General features: G+C 41.1%; 1 protein-coding gene across 1 annotated transcript in view; it reads right to left on the bottom strand.

Moving 5' to 3' along the window:
- Positions 1–509: 509 nt before the first annotated feature.
- The window catches only part of LOC140727290 (NXPE family member 3-like), a 35609-nt gene continuing 19789 nt past the window's right edge, over positions 510–16329 (bottom strand). Inside the window, exons 4-5 of the mRNA XM_073044550.1 lie at positions 16005–16214; positions 510–1063 (exon numbers count right to left, since the gene is read on the bottom strand). Coding sequence (XP_072900651.1) covers positions 510–1063; positions 16005–16214 — 764 coding nt within the window. The remainder of the gene's footprint in view (positions 1064–16004; positions 16215–16329) is intronic.

Genomic DNA, 16329 nt, shown 5'->3' with positions numbered 1-16329 from the left:
CAATGCTCCTCATTGAGAAATACAGTACTGTGCAAAGTTAGCAATATATATGTGCCTAAGATTTTTTACCCAGTACTGTACAGAAGCCGAAAGAGCCACGCTCATCCAGTCTTTGATCATAACCTCATTATTCTTTTTACAATACTTATTTATTTTGTAATTTATAAAATAATGTCTTTGCACTGTACTGCTGCTACAGAACAATAAATTTCACATCATGATTCAGTTATAATAAACCTTAAACTGATTCTGATTCCATTCTGTATTAACTTGATTCAGCTACTTTTTCCCAATAGATTCACAATGTCCCATACTCCCATTGTTTCACCTAAGTCCTGATCATAATGTGGAAAATGATTAATTTTAAAATCAGAACAGAAAGGGAAGAGTTTACAATTTTTTGATTATTTTAAAATACCTGTATGACATATTTTTTTTTTAAAAATCGTTCTTGGAATTCAAATTATAAACATATAGTATTCTCAGAATGAAAAAGGTTCAGGTAGCATTTAACCCTTTTTCAAAGGACACACATATGAAAGGAACACAGATACTTCATTCTTGATGATGATTCCCTTGGGGTGTAGTTCATGTGGCAGATAGTGGGCTATAGTCATCTCTATTACATCCACAAATGCCACATTGATGCCCTCAAACATCCTTCTCATCACTAAATCAAGCTGGAAGGAGAACCAGTCACTATTATAGAGACTAATCCCTTGTGAAAGGGCCTGGACATTGGCTGTCTTTATTACAATTACTGTATCAGGACTTCTACCCAGCAAGCGTAGAATTGACCTCCGAATGTTCTGTAGTCGTGGGATGTAATGCTCCACCGGAAAAGTATTAAAATGACACCAGATAGTGAAGGATATAACTGTGTTCTTTCTTCCTTGAATGTCATCCAATTTATTTGGAATGAATTGCAGGTCCTGACTCGATATGGGCTGGATGCGTATTGGTTTCCCATGCGCAAAATAATCTATCTTGATCTTGTTGTCCACATCCAGAGCAAGATGGGGTCCAGTTTTCAATGAGTGGCCCAGATCGAACTTTCTGAGGCCTGAAGAGAAAATGATTTAAACAATTCTGAGTAATAATTTATTAAGTGACAACTAAAACAATATTTTACCAGCATAACCTTTCAAAGATCAATGTGTAAAACTAGAGCTACAGTGCTGTGTAAAAGTCTTAGGCTTAAATATATACCTAGGGTGCCTAGGACTTCTGCAAAGTATTGTATACTGTTTAACACAGAAGGTTGGTTGGAGAGCTGCGATAAGAGTACTTATTTTTATATTAGCTCAGTGGTAGTAAGTGCTATTTAGTAACTGGAAAGACAACGTATACTGTACTGAAAAGAGGATGCTGTCCAAGTTGCATGCAATCTTGGACAATGACTCCCATCCACTCCATAATCTACTGGTTGGGCACAGGAGTACATTCAGCCAGAGACTCATTCCACCGAGATGTAACATTGAGCCTCATAGGAAGTCATTCCAGCCTGTGGCCATCAAACTTTACAACTCCTCCCTCAGAGTGTCAGACACACTGAGCAAATAGGCTGGTCCTGGACTTATTTCCACTTGGCATGATTAACTTATTATTATTTAATTATTTATGGTTTTATATTGCTATATTTCTACAATATTTTTGGTTGGCGCGGCTGTAAGGAAACACAATTTCCCTCGGGGTCAATAAAGTATGTTTGTTTGTCTGTCTGTCTGTTTGTGCAAAAATCTTAGGCTCCCTAGCTTTATATACATGCATAAGACTTTTGCACAGTAGTGTACACTTTTCATTCTATGTCCAGTACTGGAGAGGCTGAAAGCATTGGTCTTCATGATGTTAAACTTCATGTCACCTCTTCAGAAAATTTCACCAATGTACCTCGTGTTGAAGACAAAGATGGTCAATGACAGCGATATGAAAGATTATAGAATTAAATAGTTGTTATTTAAAGAGAAACTACAGTGTTGTAAGTACTCAGGCTATGGTTGGATTGCCAAGGATGAGACATGGCTAGGATGAATTATGGAGTGAAATACATTGTCAAAAACTAATCAACCATGGTAACTTTCACAGAGGATGTCATTAGTGAGTAATTAATTGGAACCAAATTCAAAATAATTTCAACCATTTGTTACCTTCTGTTTGTGGTAATATTTAGTGCATTGAAATAATACAATGATTTGATGCTGAACTTTGCTTGCATCTCATGGAATTCTGTCGTGTAAAATTCAGATTTTTACATCTGCTTTTGAGAGGTCTTAGATTCTCAGAATGGAAGAGGCAGTGAGCATAACTATTTCCAGGCAGAACAGCTGAAGATGCAGTCAGGTTGAAGTTGTTGAGCAGCAATGAATGTCTGCTGGAAGTATGTTTATTGAATTAGCAGAACATGCCATTTACCAGCATGATTACAGCACTGTTCAATTGAAATTCAAGTTCTGGCTTAAACTTTAACCACATATAGAGCAACACTTGCTCAACAGGAGGAAGGGACCTCTACCTGTACCATTTAAAGGAATCAACTCCCTACAGGTCAGTTACTGGTTAATTTATTTCTTCAGGCTGCTGCATAAACCATTTACCCTGTGATGTGAAGTCTTCCCTGCAGGAAACTGTTACGTACCCATAACTGGGTGTCTGACCAGCAGAGAAAGAATCCATTGGAGTCTGGTGGTACCAAACTAAAGGTGTTTATTAGTAAACTGAACAATACAATATCAAAAATGCAAATATACATATAAAACAAGTTAGCAGTAATAAACCTAAAAGTGTAGGAATAATAATAATCAATAATAAACAAGCTCTATCGATGTCTAGGGGTAAATGAATTGTCATAGGAAAGTATAGAGTTCAGTTCAGTTCATAAATGCTGAGGTGGTTATGGTTGTTGTATTGAAATCGTTGGAGAGAGAGAGAGTGAGATGTAACAGCAACAGCAGGCAAACCTTCTATTTCTTTCTTAATCCGTCGTGTTGTTGTGGTCATTCAGTTATGACCCCTCTGGTCTTCAGCTAGACCGTTCTTCTGTGGTGGACTCGTCACTCTGGCATGAGTGGACACTCACACAAGTCCCCACCAGCCCTGCTGTAACACTGTGAGCTTTACTGACCGATATCCTGGTTCGGTCTCCAAAGCCCCCAACTTTCTGTGGGTTCCCAACACTCAGTCAGTGTCCACTGGTGTGTCTGAAGGGTGTCTCTCTAGACCTGTCTTTTTATCCCCACTCACGGGGTCTCAGCTATCCATCAACTCTGAATGACCGTGTCCATCAAATCAGGCCACTCCTGCTATCTCCTGAGGAATGTTAATGAGCAAAGTAAAGTCCTTGTAGTGGAAGGTAAATAATCCAGGAAGAGTCATAATACAGTAAATCAACAGTCTCTCTCCCCCTCTTATCTGTAGCAAATGTTCTTGCCTGGGCTTTATCTCTCTCTCTCATGAGCAGCATAGCAACAGCAATAGTTCGTGGTTCTCGGGGGGGGGGGGTTGGGAATGGTTAACTCTGCACCCCATTGTCCATCAGGTCTGTTCATCACTCATAACAAAACAAAGAACATAATAAATCAAAGCTGGACTCAACCACTTGGCACCTTGAGTCTGCTCCGACATTCAATAAGATTTTGACTGATCTCACTGAAAATGGCCATTTGTCTGTGTGTTGTGTTGAGAGGTACTCCTCCCTGCAATGAGCCCCTCAATGTTCACACTATGTTTGATCCATATGAAGACCATCATGCAAGTCAATGCTTCTCTCCTGGAGCAATAATGATCCTGTCATGTTGCAGTGTTCTGCTGTGGCAGAAGAGGCAGAGAGCCAGCCAAGCCACTGGAAGGAAACTCGTAAAATAAGAAAGTGAGCAGGAGTAGGCCATTTAACTCTATATTATTGTTTTCTCATCCAATAAAATCATGGGTAACCCCAATTCCTATTTCCAGTACCATCTCCAAATCCACTCATATCTAAACATCATAGTCTTTTTTTCTCTTACTGTACTGAGTGTAGTAAATGGTTGTTGTGTGTTCTTCATGCCGGATGTTGGAGTCCTGAGAGACCCAGAGTCTCCCAGGAAACTACATCTGTGTGAAGTGCATCCAGCTGCAGCTGCTTGAAGACCATGTTACGGATCTGAAGCAGCAGCTGGATGACCTTCGGCTTTTACGGGAGAGTGAGGAGATAATCGAGGAGATCATTATAGGGAAGTAGTCACCCCTAAGTTGCAGGAGCTGGGTAGCTGAGTGACTGTTGGGAGAAATGGAAATGTGAATAGGCAGCTAGTGTAGGGCACCCCTGTGGTCATTACCTTCAATAATAAGTATACTGTTTTGGATAATGTGTTGGGGGATGACCTCCCAGAGGAATGCCATGGAGACCAGGTTACTGGGTCTGTGCATGTGTCTGTGGTGCAGAAGGCAAAGAGGGTGAAGAGGGGAGTGGTAGTGAGAGGGGACTCAATAGTCAGAGGAACAGTCAGAAGATTCTGTGGATGTGAACGGGACACCCAGATGCTATGTTGCCTCCCAGGTGCCAGAGTCAGGGACATCTTGGATCGCACCCACTGCATTTTGGAGGGGGAGGGAGAGCAGCCAGATATCTTGGTACCAATGACATAGGAAGGAAAAGAAGAGGTCCGGAAGAGAGAATTTAGAGTACTAGGCAGAAGGCTGAGAAACAGGACCTCCAGGGTAGTAATTTCTGGATAGCTGCCTGTGCCACACACCAGTGAGGGTAGAAACAGGATGATTTGACAGATAAATGTGTGGCTGAGAAGCTGGTGCAGGGGCAGGGCTTCAGATTCTTGGATCATTCGGATCTCTTCTGGGAGAGGTATGAGCTGTACAAACAGGACGGGTTGCACCTGAAGGGTCGGGGGACCAATATACTCATGGGCAGGTTTGTTACAGCTGTTGGGGAGTGTTTAAATTAATTTGGCAGGGGAATAGGAATCAGAGTGAAGGGACTCAGGATTGGACGGATGGTGAAATAACAAAGATAGCATACAGTCAGACTGTCTGGAAAGGCAGGCAGATCATAGGAGAAAATTGGAGCCAGTAGTGTGAGTATCAGTGCATGAGGGATGCAGAATCAAAAAGGGTAGCAAATACGGTATAGGAAATAAAGTGGATGATCTTGTTGCACTTTTACAAATTGTCAGGTATAATGTTGTGGCCATCACTGAGTCATGGCTGAAGGATGGTTGTTGTCAGGAGCAGAATGTCCATGGTTACACGTTGTATCAGAGGGATAGGAAGGTAGGTAGAGGGGGTGCATGGCTCTGCTGATGAAGAACGGCATCAAAGAGGAAGAAAGGTGTGATGTAGGATTGGAAAATGTTCAGTCTTTGGGGGTTGAGTCAAGAAACTGCAAAGGTAAAAGAACCCCATCAGTAGATGGGATGTGGACCACAGATTACAATGAGAAATAAAAAAGGTATGTCAAAAGGGCAATGTTATGATAGTCATAAGAGATTTTAACATGCAGGTCGATTGGGAAAATCAGGTTGGTAATGGATCTCAAGAGAGTGAGTTTGTTGATTGCCTACGAGATGGCCTTTTAGAACAGTTTGTTGTTGAGCCTACTAGGGGATCAGCTATACTAGATTAGGTGTTATGTAATGGACTGGTGGCGCTCAGGGAACTTAAGGTAAAAGAACCCTGGGAGACAATGATCACAATATGATTGTGTTCAACTTGAAATTTGATAGGGAGTAAGTAATGTCTGACATAACAGTATTTCAGTGGCAGAGGTTTGAGAGAGGAGTTGGCCAAAGTAAATTGGAAGGAGATGCTGGCAGGGATGACAGCAGAGCAACAATGGTGTGAGTTTCTGGGGAAAATGAGGAAGGAAGAGGATAGATGTATTTCAAAAATGAAGATATACTGAAATGGCAAAATAGTACAACTGTGGTTGACAAGGGAAGTAAAGCAAATGAGAGGGCGTACAACAAAGCAACAATTAGCCAGAAGATAGAGGAGTGGGAAGCTTTTAAAAACCTCGGAGAGCAACTAAAAGAATTATCAGGAGGGAAAAGATGAAATCTGAAAGCAAGCTAACAACAAGATCAAGTAGATAGTAAAAGTTTTTTCAAGTACAGTGGCATGTAAAGTTTGGACACCCCGGTCAAAATTTCTGTTATTGTGAATAGTTAAGTGAGTAAAAGATGACCTGATTTTCAAAAGGCATGAAGTTAAAGATGACACATTTCTTTAATATTTTAAGCAAGATTACTTTTTTTATTTCCATCTTTTACAGTTTCAAAATAACAGTAGAACATGGCACCACCACTCCAGATTCTGCTAAATCTTCCTGAAGGTCTTTTGCAGTCAAACAAGGGTTTTGATTTGTCTTTCTAGCATTCCTACGAGCAGTTCTCTCTGAAAATTTTCTTGGTTTTCCAGACCTCAACCTGATGTCCACCGTTCCTGTTAACTGTCATTTCTTAATTACATTACGAACTGAGGAAACGGCTACCTGAAAAGCTTTGCTATCTTCTTATAGCCTTCTCCTGCTTTGTGGGCATCATTTATTTTAATTTTCAGAGTGCTAGGCAGCTGCTTAGAGGAGCCCATGTCTGCTGCTTTTTGGGAAAAGGTTTGAGGAGTCAGGGTATTTATAAAGCTTTGAAATTTGCATCACCTGGCCTTTCCTAACAATGACTGTGAACAAGCCATAGCCCTAACAAGCTAATTAAGGTCTGAGACCTTTGTATAAGTTATCTGAGAGCTCAAATCTCTTGGGGTGCCCAAACTTTTGCATGGTGCTCCTTTCCGTTTTTTCACTCTAAAATTGTACAAAACAAAAATAATACACTAATCTTGCTTAAAATGTTGAAAAGAATGTTTCACCTTTATGACTTTTGGAGATCAGTTCATCTTCTGCTCACTTAACTATACACAGTGACAGAAATTTTGACCAGGGGTTCCCAAACTTTTACATTCCACTGTACGTAAAAAATAAAAGAAAGATGAGAGTGGATATAGGACTGCTAGAAAATGAGACAGGAGAAACAATAATGGGGGACAAGGAGATGGCAGATGAACTAAATGAGTATTTTGTATCCGTCTTCACTGTGAAAGACACTAGCAGTATGCCAAATGTTGAAGTGGGTGAGGAAGAGAAGTGATTGCAGTTATTATTACAAGGGGGAAGATGCTCAAAAAGCTTCTCCGTGGATTGCCACCTTGTCGTGGTGGAGAAGTTTGTGTGGTCCTGAGATTCTGAGAGCGATGCCGACTGGAGCTACGCTCCTAGTAGGGTCACCCATGGCGGTAAGGTCAAGGGTGAGGTCCCTGAAAAAGAACAATCTGAACAAGACCTCAACGTTGGAACAGACTGATGATGTTATTTCGAACTCAATGGCTGTGAAGGCAGATGAAGGCTGCAACAAACTCATCAGCTCCAATCGTCGTGGTTTCCATGCCATTGGAATCAGTTGGTTGATCTGTGAAGTATCGTGTTCTCCTTGGAGTGCAACATCAAGTACACATTAAACAAATACACGCATAGGTGTCTTCACTCTGTGGGCCACGATAGATCAATGGAACGAAGACCATCATCCTTGACCTCGAGGGATAGTCATGACAACGACGGCTCAAAAAGCTGAAAGGCCTAAGGGTACATAAATCACCTAGACCAGATGAACTGCACTCTAGGGTTCTGAAAGAGGTAGTGGTAGAGATTGTGGAGGCATGAGTAATGACCTTTAAAAATCATTGGACTATTGCATGGTGCCATAGGACTGTAAAACTGCAAATGTCACTCCACTCTTAAAGAAAGGACAAAGGCAGCAGGAATGAAATTATAGACCAGTTAGCCTGACCTCAGTGGTTGGGATGATGTTGGAGTCAATTGTTAAGGATGAGGGGATGGAGTACTTGGTGACACAGGACAAGATAGGACAAAATCAGCATGCTTTCCCTAAGGGAAAATATTGCCTGTTGAATCTGTTGGAATTCTTTGAGTAGGATAGATAAAGGGGATGCAGTAGATGTTGTATATTTGGACTTTCAGAAGGCCTTTAAAAAGGTGCCACACATGAGGCTGCTTACCACGTTAGGAACCATGGTATTATCGGAAAGTTGCTGGCATGGTTAGAGCATTGGCAGTGGGTGGGGATGAAAGCATCCTTTTTTTGGTTTTCATCTCAGGAGGTCTAGAATACAAGAGCAGGGATGTGATGCTGAGGCTTTATAAGGCACTGGCAAGGCCTCTCCTTGAGTATTGTGAACTGATTTGGGCTCTACATCTAAGAAAAGGAATGAGGGTATTGAAGAGGGTTTTCACAAGAATGATTCCAGGAATGAAAGTGTTAACATATGAGGAATGGTTGACAGCTCTGGGTCTGTACTCGCTGGAACTTAGAAGGATGAGGGGGCATCTCACTGAAACCTTAAGAATGTTGAAAGGCCTAGATAAAGTTGATGTGGAAAGGATTTTGTCTGATGGTGGGGCAATCTTGGACAACAGAACACAGCCTCAAGATAGAGGGGTGTCTACTTAAAGCAGAGATGCAGAGAAATTTCTTTAGCCAGAGGGTGATGAATTTGTGGAATTTATTACCACAGGCAGCTGTAGAGACCAGGTCACTGGGTGTATTTTAGATGGAGATTCATAGGTTCTTGATTGGACACTGCATCAAAGGAGCTAGATAGGTATCCTATGGATAGGGGAATCAAGGGATATGGGGACAAGGCAGGAACCGGGTATTGATAGTAGATGATCAACCATGATCTCAGAATGACGGTGCAGGCTCGAAGGGCCGAATGGTCTACTTCTGCACCTATTGTCTATTGTTATGCGGAGAATGTGGGGAGTGGGGCTGAAGAAGGAAAAGTAAAGGATAAGCCATGACTGAATGGTGGAGCAGACTCGATGAGCTAAATGGCCTGATTCTGCTCCTGTGTCTAATGGTCTTATGGAAATGGCAAAACATACTGCCCAAGGTGTGAGAAGGAGCAACAACTGACAATTTGTAGAATACCTACAAGATGGCTTTTAGAGCAGTTTGTGATTGAGCCCAATAGGGGATCAGTTGTTCTGGACTGAGTGTTGCGTAATGAGCTGGATTTGCTTAGGGAGCTTAAGGTGAGGAGCCCTCAGAAGAAAGGTAATCATAATATGATAGAATTCGTCCTGCTATTTGAGAGGGAGCAGCTAAAGTCGAATGTATCAGTATTACAGTGGAGTAGAAGGATGAAAGAGGCATGAGAGGGGAGCTGGCCAAAGATGATTGGAAAGGCACACTAGCAGCCAAATGGCCTCATTCTGCTCCTATGTCTTATGGTCTTTTTCTTGAAAACACACTTCATCTGAGGAGTTGCAGCTCTTCTGGGTAACCTATTTGTGAGAACCAAAGATTCACTGTCTGCCAGGTGACCAAATGTTTTCTCATCTCAGTCCTGAATGGCCAGCCCCATGTTTTGAGACAGTAACTTCTGGTTATGGACACTCCACAGAAATTACCCTGACTGTCCCTAAGAATTTTCTGTGTTGCCATGACAGAGCCATGCATTCTATTAAACTCAGAAAAGTATGGGTTAATCAACATGATCTCTCTTATTATGACAGATCCAAGCTCCCAGAAATCAATTGTGAATCTTCACTAAACTCCATCTCACACAAGTATCTTCTTCCTCCGCACACTATTTCCCACATGAAGTCTCATTGGGGCTCTGTAGAATTCATGAAAAAGAGTCTACTCTTGCATTATTTCATGATATTTATTTAACTTCCTTACAGTTCACCATTATGCCTGGTATAATATTTTGTGTCTCAATTTATAAAGGAGCCATATTTTGGATAATCTTTTCATTTTTACTTTTCCATGGAAGTCCTCACACTCTTTTTCTTTCCATCTGTATTGTTCTGCAGGTTTCTGAAATGTCCCCAGTCTTCAGACTTACTGCTTTTCAGCAGGGTACACTTTTCATTTGAATCGATATTACCTTTACATGCCAAAGCTTTACCACTGTCCTAGCTTATTTGTCTCAATATTTGTATATTACTTGTCAGCTATTTCTGATTCTTTTTAAAGTTAGCCATTGTTTCTTTATAAATAATACTTTACTTGCAGCCTAAGTAGACATTGCAGCAAATTCTTTCTCAGTAAAAAGGCTTCTTCCCTTCGATTGCAGTCTTGACAAAGAGACTCAACCTGAAATATCGACTGCTTTCTCCTCCATAGACCTGCTAGTTCATCCAACCATTTGTGTGTGTTGCTCTGAATATTCAGCATTTGCAAAATCGCTTGTGTTTATTCTTTTTCTCTTGCCATGGACAACCTATAATAGTCAGTGAAGCCCTTTCCCAACATTCCCTTGACTCTGTTCAGTTTGCTATATTCAGCTAGAAGACAGCTTCCAATTGTGTTCAATCACTTTCAATCTTTATATAAAATTCTATATTATGATCATCGTGTAACCCTCTCACCAGGATCAGATGCAAACCTGGCTCAGTAGCTAACTCTGTAAACAGCCATGTGACTCAGTGGTGAGAAGGCCACCTTTATAACAATATACATCTAGGGTCAGTATGATTTGGGGTTCAACAAAACAGGAAAGTTGGGATGTTCCAATTATCAGAACCTTGATTTGAGTGAATGCTGTCCTTACAGAATTACCCATCACCAAGAAATGACACACCAGCATAAAATTATAAAGAAAGTATATTTACCAATTTCAGCTTTATCAAACAGATAATGAGAGAAAGAAAAGGAAGAACAAAACTAATAGGCCCCATTTCAGTTAGACCAGTCTAAATGTGCACAAGACCATTGGAGCCTCATCTCCTTCAAAAGCTGGGTATGGCCATTACTCACAGCTTTGAATTCTCATCACTAATCACTGACAGAACTTCCCATCTTGGACTCCATCTCGTGAAGCACTCCTTGCAATAGCCTCTTCCTTACCTTCTCCTCTGCATTTCCCACCAAAAGGCCATGAACCCCACCACTGTCCGTCATAAATCTCTCTCTGCCCAGCTCTCTAGAACTTTCTCCCAATCCCATCATTCTGATTGGCTGACTAACCATTCCTAAGTTGAACAATACGGCTCCGTATCTTTACCTGAAACCACTGGGAACATCAAGGATTATCTGGAGGAGATGTGACCCTGTATAAAACTTGGTTCCTCAACTCCAGCTTGCTCCATTCCCTCATTGGTAGGGTGTTTTGTCTTTTCAAGTTGGGCCATACTCCCTTTGGGAACAGATGACTAAATGGCACCTTTACTGTACAAGGGTTGGGCTGCTGCCAATTCCACAGGACTCAAGGCAGGCAACTGCTTTGTATCCAGAGCAGTTAAGTTGCAATATGCCTGTGGAATAGCACAACCAGAAGCTCTCAAATGATCCACAGCTCTATCCTGCCATAGTCTTGCCTCTGATTTCCCCACTATGGAAAACGCGCACATGCTTTAACACTAGAGGCACTCCCGTTCTTCGAGGTGCCAGGTTGTTCTCTTACTGGGTCTCTCTGAAGCTTCCTGACTTCCTTTTCTGTTTAAGCAACTTTAAAGTTATTTTCCAAAGGTTTTCTTGTCCTTTGCGCTCCTGCTTGAAATGTCCATCCTCACCACAGTGGTAATGTAAAATACTGGTCGCTTCCCTTGCTCAGAGCCACTGTCAGCAGCAGCTCTCTGCTTAGTATATCCTACTGGTGGGTTCACTTTCTTATTGGACTTGTCACGCTTGTTGGCAGCACTAGCCGACATCAACCAAGAAACCTCGGCTTGCAGGTTTTTTACTCCATCCTGCGAAACTCCCATCTGTGTGGCTTGACTCCAGAAAACACTCTCAACCTATGGTCTTTGAGTCTCCACAGGTATGTGTTGCATTTATCAATAGTAATTGTTGAAACCAGCTCAGAATTTAATTCAGCTGCACAAGGACCTATTCCACCTTTCACATCAGACAACTTCTATCTCTCACTTTGCAGAAACGAGATCAGCTTGTCTTTAAAGTCTTCACTCTCAGCAACTTACAATTCATCTTTAACGTTTTTACCCTCAGCTACATGGCCACTTCTCTAAAATTAAGGATGGTCCTCTCCAGGCAGCGCAACTTCAGTTACGTCACTACTAGTCTGGATTAACATGACATTCTTACCAGCCAATTGATCTAACTGCCATTCAACCAATGTGACTTTCCTCAATACTTTTACAGAACTCCGTACTCTAATTAGCAGTTCATCAGGACTTTGAATATCCACCCCGCTCAGAACACAAGTATTATTTGTGGATAATCTCTCCAAATCACAACATACCTTAATTCCTGTGGCGTCCATAATAAACTACCTTCATCACTTTCACTGACACAGGCTTAAATACACAAACCACTTAATCAATACTTAAACAGCACTCACATATTATTCACCGAATCCTGGACAAGCTCCCACAAATGTAACCCTCTCACCGGGCTCATATACAAATTTGGTGTGATAACTAACTCTGCTAACTGCCATGTGAGTCAGCAGTGAAGAGGCCACCTTTATAACAATATAAGTCTAGAGTCTGTATGATTGGAGCTTAACCAAACAGGGGAGTTGGGATATTCTGATTATCAGTACCCGGATTTGAGCTAATGCTGCATAAATATTGCCCATACGGAATTAACCATCACCAAGAAATGACAAATCACACACTAGCATAAAATATGAAAGTATGTTACCAATTTCAGCTTTATCAAACAGTTATTAAGAAAAAGAAAATAAAGAATAAAATTAAAGGGCCCTTTACAGTTAGACAGATCTAAATGTGCACATGACCGTTGAAGCCCATCTCTTCCAAAAGCTGGGTATAACCATTACTCACAGCACTGCATTCTCATCACCAGTCACCAGTACAGCTTCCCATCTTGGACTCCATCTCACAAAACACTCCTTCCAATCACCTCTTCCCGATCTTCTCTTCTCTGCATCTCCCGCCAAAAGACCACAAACCCCACCACTGTCCATCACAAATCTCTCTCATTCTAGCTCTCCCTAGAACCTTCTCCCGATCCTACCATCCTGATTGGCTGACACAACATTCCTAAGTTGAACAATATGGCTCCTTGTCTTTAGCTGAAACCAAAACATTCTACCAGCAGGACATACTAGTTTTACAGATAAATAGTAAAATGAAATACCTCAAAGCACAGCAGGAAAAATCGTAACCAGGGCATTAAAATTGCTTACTTAATCAGAATCAGAATCAGAATCAGACTTTAATCGCCAAGTACCTATGCACATACAAGGAATTTACTTCCGGCAGATGTTGTCTCTCTGCTCATAACAATAATAATGATAAATATAAATGAAAATATAGATTATACATACAGGTAGTGCAATCCAAGTAATAGTTAGCTGACAGTTATCCGCCAAGTGACCGCAGTAGGGAAAAAGCTTCTCCAGTGCCTATTAGTCTTAGTCTGGAGGGATCTGAAGCGCCTACCAGATGGAAGCAGATCAAACAGACCGTGCGCAGGATGGGAGGAGTCCTTTATGATGTTCCCCGCCCTCTTCTTCAACCTGGAAGAGTACAGGTCCACAATAGAGGGCAGGGAGGCTCCAATGATGCGCTCGGCAGTCCTCACTGTGCGCTGTAGTCTGGTTCTATCCTGCTTGGTGGCGGCTCCAAACCACACAATGATGGAGGTGCACAGGATAGAGTCAATGACTGCAGTGTAGAACTGCAGCAGCAATTCCTGAGGCAGACCAAATTTCCTCAAGAGCCGCAGGAAATACATCTGCTGCTGGGCTTTCTTCAGGATGGAGCTGTTGTTCTGCTCCCACTTCAGATCCTGAGAGATGGTGGTTCCCAGGAACCTGAAGTTCTCCACGGTGGACACAGGGCTGCTGAGGACTGTGAGGGGAGACATAGCGGGGGGATATCTCCTGAAATCCACTATCATCTCCTTTGTCTTGAGCGTGTTCAGCTGCAGATTGTTCCGACTGCACCAGAGCGCCAGTTGGTCCACCTGCTGTCGATATGCAGACTCATCACTATTCTGGATGAGTCCGATGACAGTAGTGTCGTCTGCAAACTTCAAAAGCTTCACATAGGGGTTGGAGGAGGTGCAGTCATTGGTGTAGAGGGAGATCACCAGATACTTAGTGTTACAGTATATTTAAAAGTTTCTGTTCCTTCACTGACTCCTTATTGCACTGCTGTGGGAAGACATCTGTTCTATACTCTATGAATTCATCCTTATACTATATTGTTAATTTGATAAATCTAGTCTATATGTAAAGTCACCTATGATTATTGTATTGACTTTGTCACAATTTCCTGTCTCCAATTTCCTAATTTATTTAATACCCTACATTATCATTTCCAACAAACTATCTGCTGGGGGAACTTAGTGGTCTGAACAGCATCTGTGGGAGACATCATGACTTCATGACATTTCAACCCAAAACGTTTCCTCCCACTTTTTTTTCCATCAAAACTAAATTTACTTTATTTTCTGATTTATAATTCTTCACCACTACTGCCCATATTCCATTCCTCTGAGTTCTTTCATATTTAACATTTTGCCTCTCTCCTCTCAAAGTTAAGCATCATGGAATATTTAAAAACAATGATCATTTTACAATCATCTTCCGGTAAAAGTTATTAGATGGTTCCCATTTAGAATCACTTGTTATGAATGATGCGTACATTCTGATGAAGAGCTTTCAATCATGATTTGTACCACTTTTCCTTCTTCTAATTCCAAGTACACAGGTGACCTCCATGTTACAACCATTGGAATAATGTAAATTTGTCTTTATAGACTTTATGAATCACAATTCAATATTTTGAGGTACAGTAGGAAATTTGCTCTCATGGAATTTATTTAGGGAAGGCACTAAATAAATAAATACATTATTTTCCAATGTAGGTTCTTGATGCATGTGCAGGTGGTCACAGCTTCATGCTATGGAAAACTGTGAGATGGATTATCTTCTCGGAATGCATCCCACCACTAACCCCTCTACAAGAGACACAATAGAATCAATGAAAGGCCGCATCTAACAGGACGGACAAATAACCAATATACGAAAAACAACAAACAGTGCAAACACAAAAGGAAAGCAAAGGCTTCCAGAGGTTATGGGACCAGTTCAATGATGGGGTGAGTGAAGTTGAGTTAAGTTATCCTCTCAAGTTGAGGAGTAAGAACTGTTTCTGAAACTGTTGGTGTGGGTCCTGAGGCTCCTGTATTTTCTTCCTGATGGCAGCAGTGAAAAGAGTGCATGACCTGGATGGTGGGGTTCCTTGATGATGGAAGCTGCTTTCACTCAACAGTACTCTGTGTAGACGTGCTCAATAGTGGAAAATCATTTCATGTGTTGGACTGGGCCATATCCACTACTTTTTTGTAGGCTTTGCTACTTTCTGTTACTGTTAGCCCAGATATTGTGATTGGTATATTTAGCAAGTAGAACATAATTGACTTGTTTCAAGCATTGTTCTCAACTGATCATACATTAAGCCCTTTGAAAGTATTTCTGGGAGCTATTACCCGGCTAGAACCAAATAAGATCTATTCATGTAATTTGGACAGGCTAAAAATATGGTTGTCCTTGGAGAAGCTCAAACTGAAGACATTTCTTTTATTGAAAAAATACCTCATAATTGTCAGCACTTTGAATTCCATGAATTATTACAGCTTTTCCTCCCAGTGTGCAAGTCTGAGATTGGTGGGTTCATGATGAGCTGTCTTTGCATGCACACCCAAAGTTTCCAATTGTCTACCTTTAACTGGTGGATTTTATTATAATATTTGTCAGGTTTTTTTTCTGTGTGGAAGTATTATTGCCTATTTTGTATAATTCAGAGATTTTACATGTCCTTGCAGCTCAGGTGTTTTATGGAGAAATGGTAACGCTATTCATCCTCAAGAAGCATAAAATGTTCATGTGCAAGAAAGTGTAAGTTGCACGAGAAGAACACAGACTTGATTATGAATTGGAGTAAATATAAAGCTTAAAGCATTAGACTACAATGAATAATGAGAAATGGGAATCCTGACCTGGTACAAAATGTATCAAATACTCAAACCACTGGCGTATAGTGGAATCTCCAAAAATATAAACAACTTTCCCACGAAGACAGCTGATAACATTTGCTGGCGTGTCAAAGTTTTGAAGTCTACAGGTCTTTGATATCCATTTATCCTGATAATAAAATCCAGCTGGTGAAAGGAATGGCTTGCCAGGGAGACATTCACTGAGATTTTTGCCTAGAAATTAGGAGACAGAAATTTAAGTACAATGCCTTTGATTTATAATCCACTGTTTAAAAGCATTAATGTCAAACTTCAAGAGAATATTAGACAGAAAATTAGTAATGAAAAT

Source organism: Hemitrygon akajei, chromosome 5 (assembly GCF_048418815.1).
Source record: "Hemitrygon akajei chromosome 5, sHemAka1.3, whole genome shotgun sequence".
In the NCBI taxonomy this organism is placed as follows: Eukaryota; Metazoa; Chordata; class Chondrichthyes; order Myliobatiformes; family Dasyatidae; genus Hemitrygon; species Hemitrygon akajei.
Note: the sequence above shows the minus strand (reverse complement) of the source record. Positions and strands in the feature narration are given on the sequence as shown.